Source organism: Monodelphis domestica, chromosome 5 (genome assembly GCF_027887165.1).
Source record: "Monodelphis domestica isolate mMonDom1 chromosome 5, mMonDom1.pri, whole genome shotgun sequence".
NCBI lineage: Eukaryota > Metazoa > Chordata > Mammalia > Didelphimorphia > Didelphidae > Monodelphis > Monodelphis domestica.
Window position 1 is genome coordinate 300348762 of NC_077231.1, and position 25300 is coordinate 300374061.

General features: G+C 42.0%; 1 protein-coding gene across 12 annotated transcripts in view; it reads right to left on the reverse strand.

The window, feature by feature from the left end:
• Nucleotides 1–6952, reverse strand: part of SLC4A7 (solute carrier family 4 member 7) — a 160319-nt gene extending 153367 nt beyond the window's left edge. For 8 of the 12 annotated variants that reach the window (XM_056800362.1, XM_007505206.3, XM_016426474.2 and 5 more), the window contains exon 1: nucleotides 6733–6909. In XM_056800362.1, coding sequence (XP_056656340.1) covers nucleotides 6733–6780 — 48 coding nt within the window. In that variant the 5' untranslated portion in view covers nucleotides 6781–6909. Of the gene's footprint in view, nucleotides 1–6732 lie in introns of all 12 variants that reach the window. The other 4 variants (XM_007505207.3, XM_007505202.3, XM_056800358.1 and 1 more) reach the window with 3 other exon arrangements.
• Between the last annotated feature and the right edge of the window lie 18348 nt (nucleotides 6953–25300).

A 25300-nucleotide genomic window follows, 5' to 3' on the forward strand; every position in this document is an offset into this window, starting at 1 on the left:
CCCCAACCCTGCCCAACAACCTAGAACTGAGAAGCAGGGATGAAATTTCCCTCTTCAACTCAAGAAGCTTTGCCCACAAGTTGATCATATTGATACACTCTGAAGGCTTCCTAAGAATGGTTGGCATGATGGAATCCCCACAGCCACCACACTGGCCTGGTCCTGGGGTAGGAACATGGGAAACAGTAACATTGGAAAGGGTCATATCAATATTCACAAAATCATCAGTATTATTATTTTAATACTTAGTCTTACTTTTATTACAAATTCTTGAAGAAAAGGGGGGACAGCTACTTGCTTCAGTGGATACTGAGCCAGGCCTGAAGACAAAAGGTCCCAGGTTCAAATCTGGCCTCACACATTTCCTAGTTGTGTGACCCTGGGCAAGTCACTTAACCCCCACTGCCCAGCCTTACTGCTCTTCTGCCTTAGATGCAATACCCAAGATGAATTCTAAGATTGATGAGAAAGCAAAGGCTAAATAAATGTATATTTAAAACAGGTTCTGCTGCCAAAATACAATATGTTTAAATTTTTTACTTCTAAAACTAAAACCTGCTACTTCACTATTAAATATTTCTTATTTGAAACAAAACTTTTTCACAGATTTAGAATTCAGGATCTCTGTTAAAAAAATTGTTTAAAGTAAATATGCATATATATATATATATATGTTTAAAAAATCAATAAAATAGGTGCCTATTTCCAAATACCTGATATATCTAATTTATAAATATCATCGTCAATCTCCCCCATTACTCTATTTTATATCATCCCCCACCCCCATACCCTGGATAGAAAGAGATTCAAAACAAAAGGCAGGTCAGCACATTAGTAATCTGCAAACTCATAATTTCCAAAGGCCAAATGTGCTCAAAGCTCCAAGTTAAGCACAGATTATGGGATTCAGACGATAACTCTACTGATACTTGTGTATCAGCAACTTTTGCCTTGATGTGGCATTTTTATGACCTAACAGATTAGTAGGAGATTCCCATGTATCAGAATCTCTTTCAATAGATGGCCATCTGTGCTGAACACCCCTGCACCACCAAACAAATATTACTACAATCTTCCTGTCACCAAATGGAAGATAAAGCATTTTCTTAACCAGTTTTCTAAATGACTTTTAAATCATTAAAATAAAACAAATTCCAGAAGTGAATGCGAGCATTATACAAGAAGACATATTTTGTTAACAGTTCAAGTGCAGGTCAATAAATCATTATTTTTTCAAATTTTGTTTCAAGCATCAAGCAACATGCATCATTTACTCGAGCCACCAGGAATACCAACCAGTCTTCTGAAGTTATACTTTCCCCCTCCAGCTTTCTATGTAAGTGCTATCTAAAATAGAATTTAAAGGGAAAAAGGAAAATCACTGCAACCCAGGTAAAAAATAGCCATGATTTTGCACCTTCAAGCAAACTGAAAAAATGAAATAACCACTTTAAAAAAAAAAGCAACTTCTAATTCAATGAGTGGCATCCTCAAAAATCATATCGAATGTTAATTTGTAGCAGGAAGTTTCAAAGCATCAGTATAAAGCTTTTAAGGAAAAAAAATCACATTCTAGTTAGTATCAAGCAGAACAAAGAATGTTCCAAATCAATAAATAATGTCTCTAAGCAAAATAGACTGGAAATGCAATGATAGGGACTGTACTGATTTTTATATACACTTTAAGAATTGACATGAGGCATCAAATATATAAGTAACCCAAAAAGGACAATCATGCAGCCATGTAGACAGACAACCAACAGGGGAAGAGAAGAAAAATTTGAGTATATAGGGTAGATATTGTAGAGATTTTTCAGAAATCAGTCAAGAATCAAAGGGTATGGAGGCTTAATTTGCATTTAACTCAGTTGCAAAGTGTCCCCCCATATCAGATCAAGGAATCAGAATATCACAATTCAATTCAACATCTATTGAATACTTAATATGCAAGGTTTGGCACTAGGTCTCAAAACTACAAAAACCCTTCCATGCCCCCAAAATGCCCTTCCCTCAAGGAAACATTAAAATTAGACTACCTTTTATAGCACTTCTAACTTGCAGAATTAATGCTATACTACATAAATTCATCTTATGAGAAAAAATGAATTCAAAGAATTTTCAAAATGGAACACAACCCATCTCAGCTAAAATCAACTATTTCCAGCATACCTCTATGTGAACAAAAGGAGAGGAGAGCAAAGTTCTTGGAGCTGTAAGTGTAGATCAGGAGACCATCAAACATGGGAGAAATTCTTATGGTCTGAAGTTGAAAAGGGCTGCATTGGAAGGAGAGAAGAACTCAAAACCAAGAAAGAACCACAGTGCTTAAAAAAAAAACTTAGGTAAATATTGCGAATAATTATCAGGACCCAGCCAACTGACAACTCCCAATCATCACCATATACTTCTCTACTAAACCACCTAGATTAGAGATTTCAAATGAAATTCCTTTGAAAGGAGAGATACATAGATATATGCTGAAAAGTAACATCATTAATCATATAGTAAATTATATACAAGAACAGCTTTAAGAGAAGTATAACCTACATTGCAAAGTAATAAACAATGAAATCTTAAAACTTTTCACCAAAATTTTTCAACTAAAAACCAAATAATTAAGTATTTATTTATTAAGTGCCTACTATGTATAAGGTGGGGGTGGATTTTTATGAAATACTTTTCTATTGTTAGCATAAAAAAACTTCCCTTATATAGAAATTAAATACCTTTTCTACCAACTTTATAAGAACATACCTTTTCCACAAAGAAAATTTTTGGTTGTCAGGGAATTTTTTAGAGCATATCAAGATCCAATAAAAAGTATGCCTTATATTTTTCTTACTAGGTTAAACAGCATAAAGATAATTGCTTTGAATAAAATAACTGGAGAAAAAAAATATCAATTTTTCTTTATATTCTTACAAAAAACATTTCATTACACAACTGTAAAAACTGTAGTAAAAGTATAGGCATCTCACAAATATGAATGAATTTTCAAAAATATTTCTATTTTTCAAAGTCTCCAAATAGATTATATCCAATGCAGGGATTCAAGCAAATCTAAAAATTTAGGTCACCTGCCTTATTAGATTATAAGTTCCTTGAGAAGAGCAACATTCCAATTTCTTGTTTATGATAGGCACTGAATAAACCACTGTTGAATTGAAATGACAGGAAAGTTGAAAAAAGAGAAGAAAATTACAACCCTGAGCCTGAAACCTAAATAAATTCAGGAATAAGATAGTCCATAAGACTCCTAAGAAAAACAAAATATTCCTAAAAACTAAAGGAAATATTTTCTTTCAATAGAAAAAGCTTGGTGAATTGATTAATTTTCCAGTGATGCCTGATGTCACTTTCCAGATTTGGCATTTTCAAAAAGACTTCAAAATGAAGTGATTGCTGAATCAAGAACATCAAGTGGTTCTGTACCTGGATGATATTCACTGGTGATTTAACAAACATCTGTCAAGAATATGGGGCAATAAGGACCAACTAAAACCCAAACTCTAACCTAAAGAATAGAATGCATAGTTTTGTAGGAGGAAATATGAATCTGTTTTTTAAAAAATGTCCAAGTCAGAGCTCATCTACACTAGCACACTGGCTCTGGAATAAATAGAGAATTCAAGACTAACCTAGGTTGCGACTTAATAATGAAAGTAACAACAAGGTTGGCTTTCTGGGGAATGAACTATTACTGGTCAAAATGATGGCAGTCTAGGGAGCAGCTTGGTAACTCAGTAGATTGAGTCAGGCCAAGACAGGAGGTCCTAGGTTCAAATGTGGCCTCAGACACTTCCCTGCTGTGTGACCCTGGGCAAGTCACTTAACCCCTATTGCCTAATAACCCTTACCACTCTTCTGCCTTGGAACCAATACCAAGTATTGATTCCAAGCTGAGGGTAAGGGTTATTTAAAAAAAAATGATGGCAGTCTAGAAATGAATGGATCTGGTTTGGTCTAATCTTAGCTCTCCCTTTAGGTTCACATTCCCTTTTTCTTTACTGGTCAACAACATTATAATCTGCTATTAAGAATGAAAGCTTAACCATAGCATTCCAAACACAATCTCACACTAAGATCCTTTTTAATTTTTAATATATTCCTAAAAATCTTTCCAAATTGTAAGCCTCAAAGCAATCCTTCAATGAAATAAAATCACTGACTGCACAAGAGGTGAAAATTTCAGTTATCTTTTATGTAGGAAAATATTCCTACTTTATTCCAAGAAGTTTTTAGGCACTTATTCAAAGTGAGCTATTTGTCTTTGAATAGGTCTATAAAGTTCTATCCTGGAGTCTTATGAAATTTAACATACTGCAAAGAAAATTAGCAGCTACAAAAGATGCAGCTAAATGAATAAATAAAAGAGGGGCATTATAAATCAGAAGTCACTTTCAGCTAAAGGAAATAACACTAACTCTTAAACACCTGGACTTCTTTTTTTAACATATAAAGGTTTATTTTGTCAGTTGTATATGCTATCCAATTTAAATATCACATCTGTGGCAAAACATGACAAGACAGGGGGCAGGGAAGAGGAAGCCAGCCACCTCATTACAGGATGTTGACAAGCACATCTACTTAAGTTTCAAAAAATGTGGCTAAGTATTATCATAGATAGAACCAATACCTCACCCTGACTAGTACCAGAATACTTTCCTCTCAACAATCCTAATATGTAGGCCACACTGCTATATTAATTATTCCCCTTTTACAGATGAGGACATTAATGTTAAGGGGTGAGGGTTGAATAATAAGAGTCTTAAGACTGTCTGCTAGGGAAGTTAGAGGTTGGCACTTGAAACATCATTCCACCTTGCAAACAGATTTTTCCAAAGGTATAGAATTTTAACAGACTATAAGAATAAGGAAAAAAATACCTGAATTTTCATAAACTACCTCTTCTCAAAAAAAAAAAATCCTTACATACTATAACTATCCCTACCACACTCAGCAGGTCTTCAATCCAAATCAAACTTTTTCACCTCCATCTGGACAAATTGTCTTTCACTCCCTTTATTAGCACTCTAGGTTTTCTGTAGTATAAAGCCTTCTAAGACAAGCAAGTTGATAAGCATAATTAGTAGAGTTAACTACAACCTTGCTAAATCTGTCTGGTCATATTATCTATGTAATCATTTGTGAACTAACAAATAGAAAGCTTTTTTAAAGACCAGGAAGCCAATCCATTTCTGGCAATGTACCATCCAATACAAAGAAAACAGTTCTTGGTCTAAAATGATTTCTCCTTACTTTGAAATCCTTTAGCAATTGTTTTCTGCATAATTAATCCAGCAATTAATCACATACTGCCTTGACATCTTTTCTACAAATGTCTTTTTGGACTTAATTTGATATATATGTATGCTCTGTCTCCATGAGAAGACTGCCAATTCCTTGGAGGAAGGAACTGCCTTTTATGTCTTCTGTATCCCCAGCAGTTCGGTAGAGAGAGCAGGTGTTCAAAAAGGTGTTCGTTTGATTTGATCAGTGAAAAAAAATTTTTTTTAATTCATTATTTTTCTCAAGTGGGATTGGGGAAGAGAAACCTTTCAGTTCTGAAAACACTAAGAAGTTTCTATTTTCCACTCATCAGGCAAATCTAACTAAAACAAACTCCAAAAAAATTGTAAGGGACAATTTTTTTTTTTACATTCAACATTTACTGGAAATAAATCATCCTGGAATTAAGTCTGAGCCTCGATTGTTTGGCTGTTTGGCTGTTATCAAGAGTTTTGTGGTCCAGCACCAATGAAGCCAAGAGAGAAGGTCGTCATCGGACCACAATAATGCTTCACAGTAAGCTTCTTACCTAAGCCCGCCGAATCCTAAGAGTGAGACTAGGGCTTCCCAAGCTACCACCAAGGGACCAGCGGGGTTCCCAGGGTCGGGTCTCAGATCCCTGCCCAGTGGATCACAAGACTGTCCGCGGGGGATTCTGTCTGTGTTGCATGACCACTGACGACACCCGGAAAACCCTAGAGCCCGCTCCTGGTTTGCTGCCCCTTCTCGAGTCCGACGGCAACAATCCGGGACTCTGCAGCAACCCCCCAGCATCAGAGACCCGGGAGAGTCCGGCTCTCTGCCTCTCCTCTCGGGGGCCCTATTCTTGCCCCAGGCCTTCTCATCTCCCCCAAAGAGGGTTACCCCAGACGGATGGGAACCCTTCGGGGGGCGTCCTGGAGGTCAGTGACCGCCCCAGGTGGGAGGCGCTGGGGGAGTTCACCTGCCCTGCCTCGGTTTCCCCTCGGTGTGTATCCAGAGAGGAATGTCTGACAGCTAGGGCCACGGCCGCCCCCTCGGCAGCGGGTAGAACAAACTGGGGGGTCCCAGGCCCGGCCTTGGCCCCCCGCGCGCCCCCGCTCACGCCCACGTGTCGGGCCCACAAAGACCGGACCCCCGGGCGAGGGCACGTGCGGGCACGGCGGCGGCACGGGGCACACCGAGACACACTCGGGCACACTCACGGCACGACCGGGGGCGGCCTCGGGGCGCTGGGCAGGTGGCGGCCGGGCCACCGGGGCTAGGGACGAGATGGGGATGCCGACCAGCCCCGCCTCGCCTCGCCCCGCCCCGCCACGCCGGCCGGCCGGGCCGCCACACACAAAGGGGACGGGGCCGGGCCAGGACGGGGCCCGAGAGGGCGGGCACGGAGCCTTTGTGCGAAGGCTGCGGGCTGAGGCCCCGGGCCGGGGTGGGGGAAGGGGGCGGGGCGGGGGTCGTTACCCGGGTCAGCAGCGGCCGCATCTGCTCCCCGGCCCCGTCCGCCTCCATGGCCGGCCGGCCGGCCCGCGCGCCGCCTCGCCTCGCTCTCGCCGCCGCCGCCGCTGACGAGAGCCGCGGGGGACGCGGACGAACGTTCGTCCAAGCGCGGGCGGGGGGCGGGGGCGGGCGCGCGCGGCGGGCCGGAGGCGGGGGGCGGCGAGCTCCCGACGGCGGTCTCGAGGATGGCTCCGCTCCGCTCGGCTTGGAGAGGAGGGGGAGGAGGGAGGCCGCGGACTGGGGCTAACGTGTGCGGAGCGCGAGGGATGAAGCTGGAGCCGCCTCCGGGGGCGGGGCCTTGGTAATGACGCGCTCGTGCGCCCCGCCTCCCACCCCGCCTACGCCGCGCCTCCGGCCCGTTGGGGCTGCGGGCTCGAGAGCCCAGGACAGACCCCGCGGCCCGAAGCGGGTGCTGAGGAGCCGGATGGACGCGCGGCCCAGCCAATCGCCGCCGCCCGCGAGAACAAGGCCGCCCCGCCCCGCCCCTGACTCTGCCGCTTTCGGAAGACTGCAATTGACTTAGACACCCGGCGTCCGGCCCCGTTGTCTAGCTGACGGGTGGGCCGTGATCATCAGCGCCGGGCAGTCGCACGCCCCCTCTGCCTGCGTCTGCACCTCTCTCCCTCTTTCCGACGCACACGCGGGGGCTGTGACCACCCAGCTGGAGCCCTCCCCGACGTTGCTGCCCCAGTTGGACGTCACGACGTCTTGTCCTTACCTGGCACCATCCCACCGTGCCTGGGCGGCCGGAACCATGGTGAAGCCCATGAATGCTAGACTCGGGTCTCAAGGACCACACCTCCCCGGGGATGGCCTAGGAGGGTTAAAGGATACCGCTGGCAGGAACCTCCGGCATCGTCTAGCGGTACCCCATTACCTTTATAGAGACAAAAAAGGACCTGACTTATGTCTCACAGGTAGTAAAGCTTGAATCCAGGATCTGGGACTCTTAGAGCAGCTTCACTTGCACCAGGGTCCTGAGCAGAGAGAAGATTAAAAAAAAAAAAAGGGCAGTATAGTTTTCTCCACTGAGAGAATCTCCTAGGCTTAAGCGTTTCAACTCCCCCCTCCCCCCCCCCAAATAACCCAAATCATTCTATCTCCTGAGGATGGGTCCATAGTATTATCTCTATGGAAGAAAGAACAATCCTTAACTATCTTTTAGGTCATAGAACCTTTTGGTTTTGGTCGTGAAAGTTTCCAAAACTCAAGCCCTATATTTAATTAATTTTTTTTCCATCATCAAATTAGAAAGCATTTTCTTGAAATAAAAGATCTCGTAGGAGCTACAATTGCATAGCATTCGTTCTATTCCTTAGAAGAGCGGCACTGATAAAGAATGAAGATTAAAACCCCAAAATGTACTTAATGGGAGCTACTTAAGTTAAATACTATGAAAGAATATAAAAATCATTTAAATGGGGGTTTGACCCAGGACTACGAGGAGCAGAATATTTAACCACTATGGGATATAAAATAAAAGTTTTCCCTGTTCCAACTTTTTTTTTAAGCGTGTCTGCACTATAAGAAAAGATTCTTAAGGACTCTATGGGCAAAATAGAATTCTGATGAAGAGGGAAATTAAAGGAAGTCCTCTCTTCCTGGTAGAATCTGATTTCAAATCCTCCTTTAGATTCTGAGATGTTTTGCCTGAGGCAAGTCAATTAACTTCAACCTAAATTTCTTTTTTTTTTTTTAATCCTTACCTTCCATCTTGAAATCAATACTGTGTATTGGTTCCAAGACAGAAGAGTGGTAAGGGCTGGGTGATAAGGGTCAAGTGACTTGCCCAGGGTCACACAGGTAGGAAGTGTCTGAGGCTATATTTGAACCTAGGACCTCCCTGTCTCTAGGCCTGGCTCTCAATCCACTGAACTACTCAGCTGCCTCTTAACCTAAGTTTCTAATAAGTAAAATAGAGATATTAATAGCATCTCCTTCTCCTGGTTGTGGAAGGAAAACCAGTACAAATTAGCTCAAGCCATTCCTAACAATCCTGGAAGTACCTGTTGTTATTTCTCTACTTTGCCTGTATTTCTTTTAGTTTTTAAAGTAAATTTTTATTCTTTTCATCTTTGAGGACTACATATTTGATGATCAATCTGATGCATTTCCAGGACCAGGTGAGCTGTATTTTGTTTGCTGAAGCTCTTGTGGACCCTTCTGCTACCCTCTGCTGGAGGGTATTCCCGCCACAGAGTTTTGTTTCTTTGAAAGCCCTACCCTACCCCAACCCCAAGAATAAGATCATCACTATAATGATTAGTTTAATAGCTGTCCTTAGAGGGATGACAGAGTAATAAATACATCTACACCTAGAAAGAACTTAGTAAAATCCTTATTGAGCTGAACTGAATTCCAGAAATGTTGCATTCTGGTGTATGTTTTTATATTGTTATTATATAAGATACACAATGTATCTAAACTGGCAGGCCTTAGTAAAACATTAAAATAATTGAGACAGTTTCATCTCCCATCTGTGGTAGGAGACTAGAGTCCAGTGCTTATTTCCTGAGCTCAGAAGCCCTTGGCCCCTAAAAAGAGAGGTCCTGGGAGATGACCACTGGAAACCACAGTCTCTAGCATCTGGCTACACTTCTGTCATGAAATTACGGACAGAGCTTTAGAGAAGAAAACTTGAGATGGGTCCAGAGAGGCATGTAGTGATTAATAAATGTTGATTAAATTGAATCAAAGAGATGAAGTTATTTCACCATAGTCAGATAGTAATTGACAGAAGCCAGAATTGGAATCCAGGCCCTTTAACTCCAAACTGAGCACTAATTGCTCTGCAAAGCTCTTCTAGAAATACCACTGGATAGTTTTAAGTAAGTGACCTCCTATAGACATTGGATCTTAGGGAACAAGAAAGGACCCTCTGTCCCTCAAAGTGACTCTTAGAGCAACTAACACTGAAAATCCAACAAACAGATATTTAAAATATTTGTTTTATCATCCCAAAGAGAGAGTTTCTATACAGGATGTTCTCTATAACAATGGCATGTGGCAAGGCTGACTTAAAAAACCACGTATTAATATTATCTACATTTTATTATAATTTTATTTATTTTGCTAAGTATTTCCCAATTAAATTTTTTAGAACCCTTCCTTTCTGTGCTTCCTTGGCAGAAGAGCAATAAGGACTAGGAAGTGAGGACTGAGTGACACAGTTATTATAGCTAAAAAGCATCTAAGGCCAAATTTGAACCTGGTACCTCCCATCTCTAGGCCTGGTTCCCAGGCCACTTAGCTACCTAACTGCCTCCCCACCCACCCAATTACATTTTAATATGGTTCAGGCTTCACCACAGGTTTGCTACCTCTGCTCTATAACTAGAACTATAACTAGGTACAGTCCTTTGCAATTCTTAATATGCTATATTAATGCTAGCTGTTATCATTATTCTATACTCAATGAAAATTACAACCAAAAGTCAGAAATAAGACTTAAAAAAGGAAATGGTGAACAAACTCATATTATCCTATAAATGGCTATCCTTGCCCTAAGCAAGGTTTTGGGGGAAATATCTTTGTCTTTTTGGGGAAGTCTCCAAAGACAAGAGACATCCCAAAGGAACAGGAAGGGAGCCATCCAAACTTCGCCCCTGTCACAGGTGTGCCTAACCTCCTCCTAGGCTGCAGTTCTGAGTTTATAATCATAATTAGTGTTTATAGACCATCCTCACAAGCATCATTTCAAAGAAGTTAGACCATAAGACAGAAAACTGAACTATAAAAGGAAAAAAGCCCACAGAGTCTCAGCTCTTTAACCCAACTGGAGGCATGCATGAACCTCAAAGAGCTTCAGTTTCTTTATCTGTACAATGGGGTAATAGTCCTTGCTTTACCTACCTTGGGGAAGAAGGAACTGGTAAAGATGTGTGTGTGTGTGTGTGTGTGTGTGTGTGTGTGTGTAAGCCTTTATTATAATAATCACCCAGCTTTGGCATCACCACAACAGAAATACAAAAATCTACTCTATGGCAGTCGATAATCTATAATCAGTCGATAAGCATTTCCATTCATTTCCACAAACTCCAATATGTATAAACATGGAAATGTTCAGAAGGCCTTCTTTAAAGGGAAGAAATCCCCTTTGTCTCCATTCTCCTAGAGCTGGGGCCCTTTGGTCAGTAGGAAATGGAAGGATGAATGTCTCAGATGGCATAGGTTTCCTTTTCTTTAGTCATTGACCCACCCCACCCCCCCAGGCGTCACTATCTTCAAGTGTGACTGAAACCAGGTGAAAACATCATTGGAAAATATTTAGCAAAGTAAATAAAAGTATGATAGAATCTAGAAAATATTGACATGCTGTTTTTGGAGTCAGTTTGTGGCCCTAGGAATCCTTGTTTAGGGTTTAATGGTCTGCTGTTCCCATCTAAGTTTGACACCACTGGGTTACCCCAAAAAGCAGCTCAAGCACCAGTTTAAAGCCAAGACACATGCTAGCTGTGTGAATTTGAGTAAGTCACTTAACCTCTATCTGCCTCAGTTTCCCCCTGTGGAAAATCGGGATGATAATAGCAGCCACCTCCCAGGGTTGTAATAAGAATCAAATGACACAATAATTGTAAAGTGCTCAGCAAACCTTAAAGCTCTATGTAAATGCTAGTTTTTTGTCTTCTTAAGAGCTGGAGGGCTCTTAAAAATGATTTGTTCTCTAGTAGTTTAAACCTTCCCAATGATCTAGCTTTTATTGTTACTTTGCTGTAGGCTTAGGGGACTGAGATGGGGATTTGCTTAAAGTTAAACTTAAATATTAATTAGGTTTTTCAGCATCCCCAATTTGGGATACTTCCTACATGTCTGGAATGGCTGGGAATCCTAAGAGGAATGACTCTAAACCCTTGGCAAAGTCTTCATCCCCAAGGGAAGAACATTCTTCTTTCTGGTGAGAGCACTCCCTGAGCCAAAGCCAGACAAGACAGCAGTTTCTTTGTCACTTTCAATATCCTGAAATCATTATCAAGATTGGGCAGAGAAAACTTGATGATGCTGTCTCCTCCTTTCCTCCCTCTAGTGACAGCTGCCAAGCAAATGCTCCTGATCACCTAAACCTGGGAATAAACTCAGTGTACCCTGGCTGGCATTTCAGGATTTGCACAAGGGGTCCTGAGTGCCTGGCAGGCATTTCCTCCTCATGTCCATTTCTCAGAATCCCTAGCTACCTTACAGTCCCAGCTCTGGTGGCACTTGGGACTAGCAGCCTTTCCTTGGCACCTTTAATTGTAGGTGCTTTGGCCCTCTCAAGCTATCTGTCATTTATTTATCTGGTATATGCAATTCCCTTTTTTCTGCCTTCACATCCTCTAGGCTTAATACATTGGTAGTGGCTGTTAAAAGAACCTAAATGCATGGATGATAGTCCAAAGGTAAAACCAAGAAAGATTGTATAAACAATAATGGGCACACTTCCTAGCTGTGGGACCCTGGGCAAGTCACTTAACCCCCACTGGCTAGCCTTTACTGTCTGTCTGCCTAGGAACTACTACACAGTATTAATTCAAAGATGGAAGGCAAAGGTTTTTAAGCAAAATAATAATAATAATGGATAGTTCCTTATAGCTCTTTAACAGAGAAGGAAATTGAGACCCCCAGAATGTAACAAGACTTACCCAAGGTCATAGGGCTAATAAATGGAAGAATCTAGACCAAATTTCAGACCCAATTTAGGCTAATGTTTTCATTGAATCAGTTTTGTTTTGTTTTGTTTTGTTTTTCCCATGGAAGGCATTAAGAGAGGAAGAGAAGAGAAGGAAGGAGTTAGGTAATACTATAAACCAAGGGCCTATCTGATCAAAAGAGTTATCTCTTAAACTGTGTTTAAACATTGAAAGTGAAGAAAAACAAAAAGGCCCAAACCTCTGAGGTTAAGGAAGTGCTTTCGTGTGATATTATCTAGAGGCAATTTAGAAAGAATCCTGGAATTGAAGCTTGTAGCTAAAAACCTGCCTCAGGTTGAATGGCTCACCCTTTGGAGACTTTTCTTAGCCCACTGGTAAAATGTAGATAATGCTTATCCTAACTACTTGACAGAGTTGTTGTAAGACTTAAAAGAAATAATGGATGCGAAGCACTGTGCCAAGTTTCAAGTGCTTTAGAAGTTCCATATTATTATTATTTTACCCATCTGTTTGAGGGGAAATGGGCTTTGAGTGCAAATTCCCTGGTGGTGGTTGTGTCGGGCATTTCAGCAGGTCCTCTCTTAGTAAGATGATTACCTAAATTCCATCTTACTTGATAAATATAGATAGGGCCCTCCAAAATGTGATGGACAGTTTTTAGTTGGGATTAAAGAAAGGGACCTAATAATGACCATTTGATTTTTTCTACTGCCAGAGTTTCCAATATTTTCAAGGCTTGCGCCCCATTCTTTGGGACTGTTTTAGAAGAGAATATCCCAGCATTCATGAGGAAATGTTTGCTCATGCACACATGCACACACAGCACCGTTCTACCTTCTCAGTGAACTAGAGAGTGGCCAAAGGGATGGAGGAAGATCATGAGCCCTGGCCATGGCATTCAGCAAGTCAGATTCTCCAAGCTTTTGAAGTCAGGTCCCAAAGCTTCTGACTCCTAGTTTCATGGATTTCCCCTCTGCTTCCCTATTTTTCCCAGCAGAGTTAAGCTTCAATCTTCAATCAATTAGTGTGGATGCCAACCAGAATGCAGTGTTTTGTTGAGTTACAAGTGGCAAATGAGGACAGATGTATATACATTGGCATTTTGTATTGAGCCAAAAAGCTTCCTGACAAAGTTATTGTGGGTCTTGATTTTGGCAGTGCTCATTAAAAGTCAGAGGCCAATCCAGTCACACCTATGTACGTTTGGGTGGGGTTTACAGTTCTCAATTCTTGGACACTTTACTGGCTTTTCTATGACACTCCTTATAATTATTATTTCTTCTTTTTTTTTTTTAAAGAAAATCTTACCTTCTGTCTTAGTATCCATTCTAAGATCAAAGATGGGCAAGGGCTAGGTAATCAGGAGTTAAGTGATTTGTCCATGGTCACATAGCTAGAAAGTATCTGAGGTCAAATTTGAACCCAGATCCTCTCAATTCCATGCCTGGTACTCTATCTACTGATATCTAGCTGCCCTCATTACCTTTTTATTTTTGATAAAACATTCATTTCCCATTACGCATCTCAACATCTGGCTGGATCCTAAGGTTAGACAAGGAGTTCTTAATCTAGGATCTTCAAGGGATCCATAGTTAGATTTCAGCAGGCCTGTGACCTTAGATAAGAAAAAACAATTCACGTCTTTATTAACTTCTAACTAAAATTTAATATTTCCTTCAGCTATCTAAAAACACAATTCAAAACAAAACAAAATTTCAAGAAGGTTACATTGGCTTCATCAGACTGCCAAAGGGAGTCCATGATGCAAAAATGTTTAAGAATCACTGAGCTCGGTCTGGGAGAAGACCATAAGGATACACAGAGGCACAAGATGGAGAATGAACCTGGAATTTCATCATTATTGGAGACTCCTGGCTGAGAAAAACACTTTCTCCCAATTCAAGGGGAACTTTCTCCACAACTTTTAGTTCTAGGAGTTGTCTGAAGCCCTGAGGATTTACTAACTTACCAGGGTCACCCAGCCAGTATATATCTGAGGTGGGACTAGCAGCCAGGTCTTTATGGCTCCAATTCCTGCTCCCTCTATCCATTACCTTACGGCTGCCTATAAGCCAGAGAAATGTTTTAAAAATCTCATGGGTTCATTTAGGAAAACACTAGTGTAGATGTTTTGGCAAGCTGGATATCGAAGGAAGCATTTCTAACTACTGAAGTTGGATGTCCAACAAAATTTATTACTGCCATTTAATTCAAAATAACACTTTATAAGGACATAGCCCATTGATTCTAGGAACCTTGGAAACATTCTCAAATGAGATGCTGCTTTTCCTTTTTTTAGGAAAAATTGAAATAGAGAGAGGTTTAAATCATTTGCTAAAGACCAAATGTGTTGTCAGGTGGCACAGTGGACCAAGAAAATATCAATGACTACTGATCCATGCATACTTTTTAATCAACCTAAAAATTTCTGAGAGCGATCCACAGAAGCATCAAGGACACCGTTAATGAGGGTCATGAGAAAAGACCAGCAAGGCTTTTGCAAACATTATTCTACAGAAGATGTTCAATCATGCTGGTTGAAAATATTTTAAGGATGCAAGATCCCACTGCTCTAATTGTTGACTATTTAAAGCAAGCATTTGATTCAGTAAAGCAAACTATCTTGAAGGCCTTCCTCCATTGAGATGTCGCCCATGTATGTCAAGTCTAAGTGAGAATTATTTAATCAAGCACAACAAAGAGAACCTTGCTCGGTGTCATAAGCAAGCAGCACCTAAAACAGGGATAAGTGCTGATCAAAAAGCAGTTTTTTGGAATCTCTTCTTACCTTTCCAGTCTCCTCTCATTTTTTTTAAAAGCCTTACATTCCATCTTAGTATGGATTCTAAGTCCAAAGATAAGGGTTTTTTTTTTTTTATTTGACATGTAATACCAAAGGACGAATGACAAAGAATGCTATCCACCTCCAGATAAAGAAGTGTTAGATAGGGGGCAGCTGGGTAGCTTAGTGGATTGAGAGCCAGGTCTAGAGCCGGAAGTCCTAAGTTCAAATCTAGCCTCAGACACTTCACATCTGTGTGACCCTGGGCAAGTCACTTGACCCCCATTGCCTAGCCCTTACCACTCTTCTGCCTTGGAGCCAATGCACAGCCTCAGACACTTCACAGCTGTGTGACCCTGGGCAAGTCACTTGACCCCCATTGCCTAGCCCTTACCACTCTTCTGCCTTGGAGCCAATGCACAGCCTCAGACACTTCACAGCTGTGTGACCCTGGACAAGTCACTTGACCCCCATTGCCTAGCCCTTACCACTCTTCAGTCTTGAAACCAATGCACAGTATTGACTCCAAGATGGAAGGTCAGGGTTTAAAAAAAAAGTATTAGAATGCAGATGAAAGCATGTGATTTTCCAATTGTTTAGTTGGGTTTATGTTTGGGAGTTTTGATTTTATAAGATTACTCTCATAAAAATGAATAATATAGAAATATGTTTTGCATGACAATACATGTATAACCCAGATCAAATTGCTTGCCAACACCAAGAAGGGGAAGGAAAGGGAGGGAGGAGATAAGTGCAATCCTGTAACTTAGGAAAACTTGTGTGGAAATTTGTTAAAACATGTAATCAGTAATAAATAAATAAATATTTCAAAAATTGGCATGGCTTCTACTAAGTATGACTTCATATAATTTAGTAGATGATTTTTGAGATTTCCTATGGCCAAAAAGTTTACCACTCAGCGATCAACTTATCGATGAACCTCTTGGAATTTAACTAGTCTGGTTCTCAAAAGAAATATAGTTTTGCCACTAATTTTTTAGGCAAATTGCTTCCCTCCATGGGATTCATCTGTAAAATGAGGGGTTGGCCTAGAAAACCTTTAAGATCCCTTTCAGCTCTAAAGCTGTCCCCTATGAAGTGAAGTCCTCTTTTATCATCTTCCTTGCCCATCTTGTGCAGCATTTCCTCATAATCATGTTTGTTCTACCTTGCCTTATTCAAAGTCTATTCTCCTTGATAGAGAAGAGAGAAGGAAAGGAGGAATTGAGTAGTTCTGCTTTCTCTTGGTCATCTGTTCACATGGCATATATCCAAGCTCAGGCTCACTACTTCCTTGTTCTTGTTGCTCAAGGGAGGGGTGGAAGTGTGAAAGGGAAAAAAATCCCTTTCTATTTTCCTTAGTATTTTTTTGATAATGCGGGCTTCTTCTGAGCGGTTCATTTTCACAGCTCTGTATAACTTTTTTTTTGTACAAAGTCATGCTTTTGAATTCCTTTCTGTATAATTTGAATATGTTCTTTAAAAATCTCAGCTCCTTTTGAGCTCCCATTTGAGTCTTGTTGAATTCTGTGGATTCATTTTTCTTTCCTTTTCACTGGCTCCATCAGAATTCCATTTCTGAAAGCCTCCCCTCCTTCCTGAGACATTTTCCCTTTTATGCTCATAAATCCTACCCAGTAGAAATCTACCTTGCCTCCAGCCTTCCGTCTTTCTCTTTCGGAATCATCTTCTCTCTAGTCAACCAGATTCATACCCTCTGAATCAATCTTGAGTCTTCTCCTTCTTTACATTCCATATCCAATTGGTTTTCATTTCTTGTGGATTCTGTCTACATAAAATCTCTCATCTGTCCCTTTCTCTCTTGTCACATGGCCACCACTCTAGTGAGGATCCTTATCATCTAGATCAGAGGTCCCTAAACTTTTTACACAGGGGGCCGGTTCACTGTTCCTCAGACTGTTGGAGGGCTAGACTATAATAAAAACTATGAACAAATATGTATACCTCTGTCTGGGATAGCGGAGGCTGCAGCACTGGCTGGGATGGGCCTGTCACACCTTGCACAGGCCCATCCCCGCCACCACTATACCGGGCAGCAGCATACACAGTGCAGAATCCCCTCCCCCAGATCGCTGCTCACCATGCTGACATCTTCCATTGTGCAGCTACATAATCCTTGCATGGCGCCTCGTTCTCATTCAGTTACTCTCAGAACAAGGCGCCACACAAAGGATTATGTCACTGGAAATAGTACTGTATGTGAGTGATGCCATGCTTTGCAACATCACCACCTAGAGTGCTCCTCTCCCTGACCACCAATGAAGGAGGTGCCCCTTCCAGAAGTGCAGTGGGGGCCAGGTAAATGGCCCCAGGGGGCCACATGTGGCCCGAGAGCCATAATTTGGGGACCCCTGATCTAGATCCTTACAGAACCCCCCAATTGGTCTCTCTACTTCCATTCTGTTTCCTATTTCCAGTTCCTTCTCTATACAGTAGCTGAATAGTTCTCCTAAAGCAAAGATTGAATTCTATCTAGGAGCAAATACAAGTTCCCCAACATACTTTGAAGTCCTTCCTGGCATGGCTCCGACCCGCTTTCCAGATTCATTCATACCCCCTTTACACCCTTTTATATCAGCCAAATTACTCTTGTCTGCTGTTCCCCCAAATCAACATTCCTTCTCCTACCTTCAGACTGTAGGATCTCCAGCTTCCTTTCAAAGGTCAAGGACCAGTCCTATATAAGGCCTTGCTGTGTCCCCACCTCCATATTAACTTGTGTTTGCTCTGTGTATATTTTGTATCTCCATGTATGAGTACATGATGTTCCCCCAAATAGCATCCAGCTTCCCAAGGGCAGGGACTGTATCTTTTCTTTGTCTTTTGTCATCGTATCCTCAGGACCTAACACAGGGTGTCACACCTGACAGAAATGCTTGATGCAATCTATTTCAGTGGACAGAACACTGGATTTGGAGTCAGGAAGATCTGAGTTCAAATACAACCTCAGACATTCATTAGATATATGATTCCCTTTCGGCAAATCTTTGTGCCTTAGTTTCCTCAACTGTAAAATAGGGAAATATAATATCATCTACATTACAGGACTCTTGTAAAGATCAAATGAGATAATATTTGTAAAGGGTCTGGCACGTTGTAGGCGCTATATAAATGCCTACTCCCTTTCCTTCCCATTCCCCAGGGCAACCTTCTAAAACTAAATTACAGTGTAAGCTTATGCAGTGGTAGAGGGAATTTCCTCACTGGGAGTTCCCCATGCCCATAAAATCACAATTCTGGTTTAAAAAAATACGGTTATAATAAAGAATCAGTCATAGATCTTCATATAAATTTTGCCTATGAGTGTGACCCTGAAAAGATTATTAATTTCCCAGTGTTCTAGGCAACTCTCTCGGACTATCATTATTGATGAGTTGCCCATTTAGACCAGTGAAGGGAGTTTCCATATTGGAAGTCTCTAATACCAATGAAATTGCTGGTTTAGCCTGAGCAAAAAATAAACTATCAAAACTTGTAGACAGGTCAGAATCCACATTCTAGTTGGAGGCCATACTGTATGATATAATGGCTCAAGCTCAGAAGAACTTGGAAGGCTGGAGGGGGCTAAAGAAATGCTTGACACCATCTTTTATTTTCAGTCAAAGAATGAAAACATCCTTGCCATTCGTTGTGAAGCGAAAAAACAAATCAGGACCAAACAACAGAAGTTAGGAAAGTCTCCTTGCTAGCAAACAAACATCTGTCAGCCTGTTCTCGAGCCCATCTCTTAGCAACCTAGTCATAGCAGCTAGCCCAGGGATGCCTAGAACGCCACAGGATACCAGCTCAGCAAATCAGGACAGAGTCGAGCGACATCCACATTAGCTGTCGATCATGGATGGCATTATGTCAGAATGAATGTCATTGAAAAGTTTTGCTAAGTTTTCTTCTTGAGGATGAGGCTTTCCAGGAAAGCTGCCTGGTTGAAAGTCCCATCAGGGCAACGTCCCAAAATCTCTTCCCTGGGAGTTAATAAAAATCCAATCTCAGTCTGGATCGGCCCCAGGAGTGTAAGAAAAGACCCTCCACAGGAAAACTCAATATAATTGCAGGATCCATTGTTCTCAAGCAGGGAACTTCCTTTTTTGGTACTTTCAACAGCCCCCCTGGGAAACTGAATGAGTAAGGCAAGAGGAGGGCAAGGAAAAGCTAAATGTGGATTCAATTAACTACCCATTGAGGAAAAACAACAAATATCCTGTTCGTTCACATGTTGTGTGTAAGAAGGGTTCTAAAGGACACCAGCAGAGAGCTATTTCACCAGAAAATGAAGTGGATGAGCTGTAGCGATAGGATGAGAGACAATGGATCCATCACCCAAAAGATACTCACCTGAGGTGGTCAAAGAATGAGTGGAAGACCTCTAGAGCAGCATTGACCAGGCTGAGCACTGTACTAAGCTCTGGAGACACAAAGCAAAGCCAAAACTGGCTTCTTACCCTCAAAGAGTTACCATTCTAATGAGTATTTGGTGGATTCTCTATGGCCAGGGCTTTCAACCTTGATGGCAGAACACACTCCTCTGGCAGTCTGGTGAAACCTATAGACCCCTTCTCAGAAGCAGGTTTTAGGGGGGGCCACTGGGTGACTCAATGGATGGAGAGCCAGGCCCAGAGAAGGGAAGTTCTGAGTTCAAATCTGAACTCAGACATTTCCTAGTTATGTGACCCTGGACAAGTCACTTAACCCCCATTGCCTAGCCCTTACCACTCTTCTGCCTTAGAACCAATACACAGCATTGACTCTAAGATGGCAGGTAAGGGTTAAAAGAAAAGAAGCAGGTTTTAAGATAATTGAAGGAAATGCTAAGCTTCAATTAGAGGTTGATGAAAAGAAAGATCATTTGATGAAAATAAAAATAATAAAAATGGTTTTTCTTCTCTCATTCAAGTTCTATGGAGTATTTATGGGAAAACAAAGATCACAACTGCATAGACTATAATGGTCTGGAGGGGTTGCAAGCTGTATCTTTAGAGGGAGTTCCTACCTGGATAAAATGATAAAACAGTATCAGAGATTTAGGGCTAGAAGGACTCATCTAGTCTAACTTCTTTCTTTACAGTTGATAAACTGGGGTCCAGGCAAGTGGAATGATTCATCTAAAGATATATATACCTATCAGAGACTGGATTCAAACTCAGATCTGGCATCTAGTGAGTATCAGAGGCTGTATTCGAATCCAGATCTTTCTGTATATCTCAGTGAAAAGCTTCTCCTTCCACAATGACATAACCACTCTCATGCTGTGATGCCTAAGTGTATCAAACATTCCATGTTCAGACAATTTCCTGACTTCTTTTAGATTAAAGATGAATGAATCTATGACATTTGTCATTCTGGCAGGATGCCACTGTAATGAATGAAATGGGATTTCTGGTTCACATTATTTAAAAGCCGGAAGAAAACTCAGAGGCCATCTAGTTAACTCCTGCAGCCCCATATAACATCCCTGACAACCTGGGTTTGATGACCTCCAGTAAGGGGGAACCTATCCCTTCATGAAGCAGCTTGTTCTTCCTTTTCATAGCAAAATTGTAGGGAAGATTTTCCTTAAATCTAACCTGTGTTGTCTAGTTTGCAGCTTCTTCCTTATTCTGTCCCCCTTTGGACAGGAAGAAGCAATCTAATAGGATTTCCCAGAGTACTTAAATACATCTATCATCTATCATTTATTCTCTCCTCGTCCTCACCCCCAAGTCTTCTCTTCTCCATGGTACACATTCACCTCCCACCTTACCACACCTGGGAAGCATACTCAAATACCTATCCATCCTCTGGACTTCTTCATCAAGCCCCCTGACAAGGATACCTTCTCCTCCCCTTCCCTTTCCTTTTCAGTTTCCTTTTTCATGATCTTTATTAGATTAGGAGCTCCTGGTATTTGTAATCCTAGTGCTTAGCATGGTGTCTGGCAAATAGTAACCACTTGGTAAATACTTGATAACTGACTGTCTGACTAAACATCCATAGTTCCTTCAACTGATCCACTTCTTTCTTTAAAAAAAAAAAACGACTTTTTTTTAATCCTTACCTTCTTTCTTGGAGCAAATATTGGTTCCAAAGCAGAAGAGTGGTAAGGGCTAGGCAATGGGGGTTAAGTGACTTGCCCAGGGTCATACAGCCAGGAAGTGTCTGAGGTCAAATTTGAACCTAGGACCTCCTGTCTCTAGGCCTGGCTCTCAATCCACTGAGCCACCCAGCTGCTCCCAAGTGATCCACTTCTCATGTGGCATCATCACAAGGTCCCCACTGCCATCCTTACTGCCTTCCTGTGTGTACCCTCCAATTTGTCCCTTCTTAAAAGGTAGTACTGCCTGCTCAACATGATGCTGCATATTTGGTCCAATCAGCACAGACTACAGTGCTATATCACCTAATTCCTAGAAGCTCTGCCTCTCTTAAGATGGGCTGTCCCATCATATCCCTAACTTATAAGGAGCTTGCTATCCATTAAACCCCAAGGTATTTCTCAGATAATATGCCTACCGAGACACATCTCTCTCCATATTATACTTGTGAAATTGTCTTTTTCAACGTGAACATAAGGCTATTCAGTTATATGCTCAGTTATACCTGCAGGGTTTTTTTTTTCCTCTCTCTCTCTCCCTCCCCCTTCCTTCCTTCCTTCCTTCCTTTCTTGGATTTGTCCCAATATTAAAAATGTCAAGACCTTAAAAAAATCCCGACTCTCCCTCTGTGTTACTCCCTCCTGCCCACAATCTGGGTCATCTATAAACCTGGTAAGCATATTATAAATACTTCTATCCAGTCACTGATCAAAATATGAAATAGCAAGGGGCAAATTACAAGTCCCAGGAGGCAATCCACAGGAGACTTCCTTCCCAGTAAATATGGAACTCCTCTGGAGGCAGCTATTCAATCAGTACCAAAGTTGCTTTAAAGTACTACTGTATAGCCTGGCTGCCCCTAAAAGATTTCCTAAAAGAATAGCAAGAGAAACTCTCCAGACTGATGACTACCAGTCCCTGGGATGCTCAATCTGCCTCCTAAACCTCAGGCCAACCATTCTGTACCTTCCCTTTTCCTTCCTTTTCTCTATTCCCCAACCACCAATTGTAAACAAATCAACTTTGTCTTTACATTAGAATTACATTACAATTCTATTACATTTCTAGACCAAATAGCTCTTCCCACCAGCACTCTCCCAATATTCATAGTTTCTCTCATTAGAACTATTAAATAGTCAGAAAAAACACTCTTTAATTAAGGAAAGGGGTATAGTGCTAAGTTAGGTCTCAGCAGAGCTCTGTGCCACACACCTGTGCAGAGTCTGAAGATTGAACTCTGGTTGCTCCGCTCACTGATCCATGGGAATGAGCCTACCTTGCTAGATCTGACAATTCCTAGGAGCCATTAAAGTTGGGAAGTTCTTTGTTTATTTGTTTAATTTTTAAACCCTTACCTTTTACAAGGCAGAAGAGACCACTCTCTTCTGCCTTGTAAAAGGTAAGGGTTTAAAAGAAGAGTGGTAAGGGTTAGGCAATGGGGGTTGTGACCTGCCCAGGGTCACACAGCTAGGATGTGTCGGGTCAGATTTGAACCTAGGACCTCCCATCTCTAGTCCTGGCTCTCAATCCACTGAGCTACCCAGCAGCCCCCAGTTGATTGGTTTTTACAATGGTAACAAAGGAAAATGAGGAGTCCCAGACAGGAATAACAGTGTTTTACAATGGTCGCAAAAGGGAAAGATCCAGCCAAGGACTGGTATAGTATAGTATAGTGGTAGTCTCTCGGTGATCGAGAATGATGATTGTCTTTGTGCAGTTTCATCTACGGTGTACCCTCATGTGGCTTTGGAGTCCAAAGGCTGAGGTGCAGAGCCTGTGGCACATGGGGCATGGGATGCCAAGTTGCTACGGGAGGTGCGGTTGTGGCTCATCTTCAAAGGCGGAGGTGGCATGGTGAATGTGGGTTCGCCAGCTGCTTCTGACAGAGGCAGCGAGTTCTAGTTGCTTTGGTGTCATGCCAGCCCACTTCAAGTTGGACTTTAGCTGATCCTTGAATCTTCTCTTTGGTCGGCCTTGTTTCCTGAGTCCAGCTGACAGTTCACCATAGAATACCTGTCTTGGTATTCGCGGTGGGTCCATGCGGATGACGTGTCCAGACCATTGTAGCTGGGTTTTGAGGACCAGGACTTTGATGCTGGTAGAGTTGGCTCTGTCGAGGACTTCCTGGTGGGTGATTCGGTCCTGCCATCGGATCCTCATGATTGACCAGAGGGAGCGTTGGTGGAATTGCTCCAGCTGTTTCATGTGCCTCCGGTACAGTGTCCATGTCTCACAACCGCACAGGAGCGAGCTGAAGACCGCTGCGTTGTACACTTTGAGCTTCGTCGCAGTGCTTAGACCCCTGTGTTGGAGGACTTTGCAGCGCAGTCGCCCGAGTGCCTGGCTGGCCTTTTGTATCCTGGCATTGATCTCGTGGTCTAGGGACCCGTCGTTGGCGATGGTGCTGCCCAGGCACTTGAAAGTTTTGACGTTAGAAAGCTGCGTGCTGTCGGTTGTAATGCACGGCTGGTTCGTTGGCCTCCCTGGTGCAGGTTGGAACAGCACCTCTGTTTTGCTGAGGCTGATAGTCAGGCCAAACAGTTTTGTTGCCAAGGACTGGGCTAGCTTGGTAAAAGACTTTGGTCTAAGGGGAGAAACCATTGGGACAGAAGAGATACTTAATACCTGACTGAATTAGCCATATCCATTTAAACTACTTTTAGGTCTATTGTTAGTTTGAGACTTTGAAGTTGGACTTTCCCTCTGGCAGAAACTCTTGTGACAAGGTCAATTAAGTAAACTGGGGTCATTAAATCTTTCTTGGCTACAAGTTTGGGGGCTTCTGGACTCCGTGTGGACAGAATGTAAACTCCTTGAGGGCAGGGACCGTCTTCGATTTTTGTTGTTATAGCCCTAGAGCTTAGAACATGTAAGAACTACTATTTTTTTTTTAACCCTTACCTTCTGTCTTAGAATCAATACTATGTATTGGCTCCAACATGATTGTGGGTAAACTTTGAGAGATGGTGGAGATAGAAGGGCAGGGTATGCTATGGTTCATAGGATCCAAAGAGTTGGTAGCCACTGAACAACAAAACAACAATGGTTGGTATCCTCCTCTCCTTCCATTTAACCACTTAACATCAAAATATTTCTCTCAAAGATGTAGTAAGTATTTAAAACTTTCCCTCCAATTCTTCTGAGGCATACACCCCTCTTTGCCACCTTGATCTTTAGGGGAGTAGGTTCAAAATTTAGTTCAGCTTTTTCATAATATTGGTGCTACCAAGAATAGAAAAAATGAATGAAAAAGAATGAAAGCAAAAGCCAACGACCAAGAAGGCCATATAGAACCCAAGAAAGACCATTCAGCTTCAAAGGAAAAGAAGGCCCTAAGGTCCTTCCCTTTATCATAGGGCCTCTCACCAGGAGAACCACTAAGCTCCCTCAGATCTAAATGAAGCAAAGAAAAGGGGAAGTTGACTCTTGCTTATTTGTATACTCAACTGTTCTGACTATGCAGCCAATCAAAAAAGGCTCCTAACCACATGGTTAACCATCCAGAACCAGTTCTGGAATGTATGCATTTGCCATAATTTCTCCAAGGCATTTCCCTTGCCATTGTAATGATTCTCTCAGAAGCCATTTCCCCAGCATGTTCCTCATGGAGAGCAGCTACTGGGGTCTGCTCATACATCAGACCACCATGATGTAAAAACTAAGGGATATGAGAGTTGGGAAGAGAAGTCAGGCAACTTATGACAGTTCACCCTTTGTTGAATTATTCCAATCTAATCCAATCCAACAAACATTTATTAAGCAACTTTTTAAAGTAAAGCAGGGGCAGCCTAGATGGAAGTGGATAAAGTGCGAGATCTGGAGTCAGAAAGACTGATCTCACATTCAAATATGGCCTTAGACACTTATTAGCTTGATGACCCTGGACAAGTCACTTGATGGTTTGCTTCAGTTTCCTCATTTGGGCTGGAGAAGGAAATGGAAAACTTACTCCAGTACCTTTGCCAAGAAAACCCCAAATAGAGTCATGAAGAGTTAGAAACAACTGAAAACGACTAAACCTTGGCAGGCAAAGC